The 6,000-nt window shown below is 53.3% G+C and overlaps 1 protein-coding gene across 1 annotated transcript in view; it reads left to right on the forward strand.

Moving 5' to 3' along the window:
* Positions 1-1,167, forward strand: part of C24H14orf132 (chromosome 24 C14orf132 homolog) — a 37,013-nt gene extending 35,846 nt beyond the window's left edge. Inside the window, exon 2 of the mRNA XM_058567648.1 lies at positions 549-1,167. Within this exon, the coding sequence (XP_058423631.1) occupies positions 549-773 (225 nt within the window). The 3' untranslated portion in view covers positions 774-1,167. The remainder of the gene's footprint in view (positions 1-548) is intronic.
* The last annotated feature ends 4,833 nt before the right edge of the window (positions 1,168-6,000 follow it).

The following is a 6,000-nucleotide window of genomic DNA, read 5'->3' on the forward strand; positions in this document are numbered from 1 at the left end:
TGATGGACTTTTTATACAGGAATATAAAACCATGTGTTTAAACATACTCTCTGTCACACACACGCACAGAAAAAAAGATTGTAAAGAAAAATGTCAAAATGTTAACAGTGATTATCCCAAAGTGGTAAGGTTATATGATTCTCATTTTTTTGTGCTATTTTATATTTTCTTAATGTTCTATGGTGAGCAAATATTACTTTTAAAATTAGAAGAGGAATAAAGACATTTTACACCCGTGCTGTCATGGAGGGGCCTGGCGTTTAGAGAGGGAGGGTCTGTCAGTCCCAATGAGTTGCAACTAGCCATCCAGTGAGAAGCTGAGCTGCTCTGTGCCTTAATGTTTCCATCTGCAGAGTGGGCATGAGAGTGTCTGCCTCAACAGGTTGCTGTGAATACTAATTTTTTAGATTAAAATATGCACTGTCAATTATTAAAACAAAACAAGAGCCCTGTGAGATGTCCCATCTTGACCCGACAGATGGCCCTCTGGAGGGCAGCTCTTCCAATCCCCGTGGGCCCTAGATAATTCTCTCTCTCCTTCTTCGCAGCTGCCCATGATGGGGGGAGCCTTCATGGACTCGCCCAACGAGGACTTCAGCACCGAGTACTCCCTCTTTAACTCCTCCACCAATGTCCACGCGGCCTCCAACGGCCAGGGCCAGCCCGAGGAGCCCCCGCGGTCCTCCAACGACGCCGTCTTGCTCTGGATTGCCATCATAGCGACGCTGGGCAACATTGTGGTGGTGGGGGTGGTGTACGCCTTCACCTTCTGAGGGCCGGGGCGCCCGGGAGCTCCAGGCCGGCTCACCCTGCTCCGTCGCTGTTGGCCTTTGGCTGCACCCACGTTCTAGAACCAGGAGCAGCGACGATGCGTCCGGAATTTCCCCAAGCAGACTTGAGTTCAGATATTCCATGCTGTGGTCAAGCTGATCCAGAAAACATGGGAGCATGGGCTTCCAGCCCCCGGAGGCAAGACAGGGCAAAGTCTTCAAGGAACAGATTGGAGAATTCTTGAAACTCCATTCCAAGAACATGAGACCAGAGGGAACAGCCAGTTAGGTTTAAAATATGGTTGGACGATGGCTCGCTGGCAGTAAATAATCACTTGTGTGTCTTGTTTTTATGCAGACTTACCACAGCTGGTGTGTGGGGTGCCGGGCAAGAGCAGCCCTTGAGTTCCCTCCTCAATCCTGCTTTCCCTCTCAGCCCCCTGGAATAGTGGTGGCGGTCACTTGAAGGGCCATACAACGTTCCTAGTTGGACTTGGACATGGCACCTTTGTCACCAGAACCTCGCCCCTTATGAGACCCAAAAGTATCAGGAAACTCAAGGATGAGGGGGTGGCTGGTGACGTGGTGGGACTTCCGGGGTGGTGGTGGCGGTGGTTTTTGTCTGCTGGATCGACTTGCTCTTCTTTTTAGAAACAGGACAAGGCGCCTTTAAAAATTAGACCTGCCAGGCAGTTAACTCTTCAGACCACCCACTTGCAGTTGCCCCTTCTTCTCTGAGAGAGCGGAATTTTAGAGCTGAAGGAGGCTCCTGTCCACCTAATCGGTTAGGGATGGCAGGGAGAGGGGCGTGGTTTGCCTCTGGTCACAGGGCGCGTTGGTGGAGGGGGCGAAGCTGGGGGGACGTTTCCTGACCCAGCTCTGGGCGCCCAGCTAAGCACTCTCCGGAGCTGACTCCTGCCTGCTCAGCTGCCTCGGGGAGAATGTGCAGAGGGTCTTGAGCTGTGTGCAAGGTGGCTGGGGCGTCCAGACAGCCGTTTTACGCGCGGTTTGGCTTCCGTGCGCTCTTGCAGGCGCGCATGTGCTCTGCCCGTCAGTTTCTTTATATTCTTAAAAGTCAGTGTCTGGGGGGCCTGGCAAACAAGGGACCCCCACGTAAAGACCAGAACGGGAAGGGATGTGCCCCGGGGGAGCAGTATGGGAAAGGGTTCTTTTTTCTTCCGTCCTTAGGAAAGGTCATTGCGTGGTACCCCCCTTCCAGGCAGCCCCCCTGTGCCCACGCGGGTGGGACGAGCTCAGACGTGGCCCCGTCGCCCACAGGCAGGGAGTGGCTCTTTCCCTGAATTGTACAAAAGAAAATAAGTGGCATAGACTCCCCCTCTGTGGTTGAGAAACTTAAAAGACGGGTTAAGAAGCCCTTGTGCGTGTTTGGAGACAATTACAAGAAGGCTGAATTTGTCCCAGTGGCCTCAGGAGAAATGAGTGTTCCTGATGATATGTGAAGGGACATCTCAGTTGTCCAGAGGCAGCCACTCGTCTCTGGGAGGTGGCGCTGAGCTGCCGTGATAACAGAATTAGCAACCTGGCTTCCAGCCAGCGCTGCAGACGGCCGCCAGCTCTTACTGGCCGCATCTGTCACGTCAGCCAGGCGTCCATCCGCAAATGCTTCAGCTCGAGTGGGGATCATGAGTGCAGAGAGGGAGAAGGGGTGCGGGCCTTCTGCCTGGACTCCTTCTGGAATCCCTGACGGGGCCTGCTCTCTGCAGGACCAGCCTGGAGGCTGGGCTGGGTACTTAGCCATTGTGGGCACATCATCCCAGCTGCTTCTCCCGCAGACTCCACTCCGTTGAGCCCTGGTGTCTGCCCCATGAGCGGGGTCTCTCTTAGACAGGTGTCTTCGTGAGAGAACCCAAGGAGGGATGTCCAGAGCCAGGGTGGGGAGACGAGGTGATGCTCAGTGTCTTCGTGGGGGTCACTCCAGCCCACATGCTCTGATTCTTCGTCTTCTGACCCCACATTCCCCCGGGGAGCCTGTGAAGAGGCCACTGAAAACTCCCTGTTCCCAAATGGCCTGTGGAGAAGCGGTGGGAGAGGTTCTATTTGCCGTGATGAGGGGAGGAGAGAAAAGGGTAGCTCCAGCTCTAAGGGCGCCTCCAGCCTCCCAGGGCAGCCCAGGGTGTTAGCTGGGTACTTCTGGACATAGGGGTCTCCCCCATGGAGGTTTTTGTTTCCCTGACATAAATGTCGGTTAAATTCAACTTTCAAGTCTTTCCTCTTTCCAGTGGCCAGGCCATGATGGTCAGGAGCTTTAGGGACCATCTTGTCCAAACTCTGCATCATACGTATTACAGTGCCTTGCTCAAGGTCACGCCGTCCCAATCTCCTATGGTTTATTCACCTATTTCTTTTTCCACCGTTGCTCAGATAACAATGAGGATAGGTGTGCATGTTAGATTTCCAGCCAAAGAGTGTGCTGCGCCCTCCCTCCTGCCTCAGCTGGAGTTCTGTCTTGGATGTTAGGTAAAGGACAAGAGATCAAGATCGTTGCTTGACTGTTGTGTTCAAGCACTGTGCTAGATTCACACACACATATTTAATCCTTATGTTACTCTACAGCGTCATTGCTCCAATACACGGATAAGGAACCAGAAGCTCAGAGAAGTGAAGTAACTTGCCCGAGACCACACAGCTTGAAAGTGACAAGCTGGAGTTTGAACCTGAACCCTCTAAAGCCAGGCTCTTTCTGTGACACCATGCTGCCTTCAGTGGCTGGATGGCACCTCCAGGGCACATTTGAACCAGGCCCTGAGTCTACAGAGGCCATTTCCCAAGGTCCCATGTCATGGTGTGGCCTGGGCCAGCTCTGGCTTCCACAGATAGAAGTCTCTGACCGTCCTCAGAATGGAGCACGCTCATCCCCCACTCTGCCCAGTGCCCTCTCTCTGCCCAGGCTTCAGGGGTGGTAGTTCCTGTTGCCTGCCCCTCTCTTTAAAGTTGAGCACAGGTGTCTTTGTATGGCCAGAGAGGTTCCCAGAGACCAGCTTTCTCAGGACGCATGCAGAAGGGCCCTGGCCACAACCTGGAGCCCCAGAGGGGCCCACACAAGGAGTGAGGCTCGTGCAGCCAGAGTTGCTGAGGAGAGTCGTGGGATGGTCCCTGGTGCAGGTAGGGCCCAGCCCAGGCGCAGGCCTTCCGCTGAGCCCCAGGGCTCTCCTGAGCAGGGGGGATGGATGCTCCTCTCTCAGACCCCAGGCTGGGGCTCTTGTTCTGGCTTCTCCTGGGTGAGGCTGGCCCCAGAGCCCACCTTGACTTGTTGAGTCAATGCTGAGGAAGGCGGGGGTGACTCTTCAGTAGCCTCTCCTCAGAGAAGGACTCCTGCATTTGCTGGAACATTCTCTGTGCTTGCCTCTTCTTGTGCCCCCCATTTCCCCTCTGCAAGCTGTAGATGTCCCAGCTTGGTTTGTTCGCAGGTAGGACCCTTCACTCAACAGAGCAACACCTGCTTGATGAGGCCGGAGTCACTGTCACTGGAGCCTTCCAGGAGAGGACACTTTAGCAGGCATGTCGTAAGGGGATTCCACGTCCAGTAGGGGCCTGGCAAGATGATGGCTCTGCCTGTTCCTGCTCTGTCATTGCTGTCCCTCTGCTTTTCCATGAGATCAAGGTTAAGAGGCAAATGAGACTCGTCTCCCTCCTCTATCCCCTAGAGAGACAGGATTACGTCTCTTTTCAGGAATCCTCCAGGATCCGATGGAGAAAGGAAGGGAGGACAGTACCACTAGTACCACTTGGCTGGAGAGGCAACAGGCCATTTTCCAGCCTGTTCTAAATGGAAGGTTTGGATGTCCTCCAGCCCACTAGTGTATGCTGGACTCCCTCCCTGCAGACGGAAGAGACTCGGCTGGCGTCTGCACTGCTGCCTGATTCCATCCAGACAAATGGCACTTTCCCTCTTCAGGAGCGTGACCTTCCTTCATTATTAGTAGTAATATTATTAATAATTATTATTCTTACTGCTGCCATTTATTGCACATCTTCTCCATGCAGTGTGCTCTGCTTGTATCTCATTTACTTCTCAAATCACCCCTTGGGGGTGGGTGTGAGGGTGCAGAGAATGCACATTAATTATTGTCCCATTTTTCTAATAAGAAAACAGGCCAGACTGTGTGTCGGAGAACCCGCAGCTAAGGAGCTGTGATTCGGGTCCCGCTCTGCTGGCTCTACAGGCTGGGGAGTTACCCTACATCTCCCTGCAGCACACCCTCCATGATAAGGTTTCTGGAATGGTCCATCCCAGGACAGGGCTCTGAGGCTGAGGCTGTTTGGGTCCTGGAGAGCAAATTTCAAGTGTGTGTCCTGGGGAGGAGCCGACAGCAGTGCACACGTGTTTATCCGTCTCAGCACCTCACAGTAGTGAGTGCCCTCAGAGAACATCTGATCAGGACTAATTTTGGGGAGGGCAGCAGAGGCCACAGGGTAAATTAGTGGAGAGCTCATTTTGTTTGGGGGGAGAGGGGTGGCAGGGGACAAAACAATGCCAGCCATAATGATTGAATGAGAGGGAAGACTTCCCAGAGTGAGAAAATGGTAACTACCAGGAGTCTAATGGAATGGTCAAAAGTATGAAAAATTGACTCTGTAAATTTTGAATATAAGTCTGCGTTGTTCGTTCTTTTTTTTTTTGAGAAAGATCAGCCCTGAGCTAACATCCGTGCTAATTCTCGTTTTTGCTGAGGAAGACCGGCTCTGAGCTAACATCTATTGCCAATCCTCCTCCTTTTTTTTCCCCCAAAACCCCAGTAGATAGTTGTATGTCATAGTTGCACCTTCTTCTAGTTGCTGCATGTGGGACGTGGCCTCAGCATGGCCCAAGAAGCAGTGCGTTGGTGCGCGCCCCGGGATCCGAACCCGGGCCGCCCATAGCGGAGCGCACGCACTTAACCGCTAAGCCACGGGGCCGGCCCCATTGTTTGTTCTGAGTCACTGTAAAAGTCCTAAATGTTTTATCAAGATAGAAAATGAGGGGCTGCCCCAGTGGCACAAGTGGTTAGGTGCGCACGCTCTGCTGCAGCGGCCCGGGGTTCGCCGGCTCAGATCCCGGGTGCGCACCAACACACCGCTTGGCAAGCCATGCTGTGGCGGCGTCGCATATAAAGTAGAGGAAGATGGGCATGGATGTTAGCCCAGGGCCAGTCTTCCTCAGCAAAAAAGAGGAGGATTGGCATTGGATGTTAGCTCAGGGCTGGTCTTCCTCACACACACACACACACAC

This window comes from Diceros bicornis, chromosome 24, assembly GCF_020826845.1.
Source record: "Diceros bicornis minor isolate mBicDic1 chromosome 24, mDicBic1.mat.cur, whole genome shotgun sequence".
Classification (NCBI taxonomy): domain Eukaryota; kingdom Metazoa; phylum Chordata; class Mammalia; order Perissodactyla; family Rhinocerotidae; genus Diceros; species Diceros bicornis.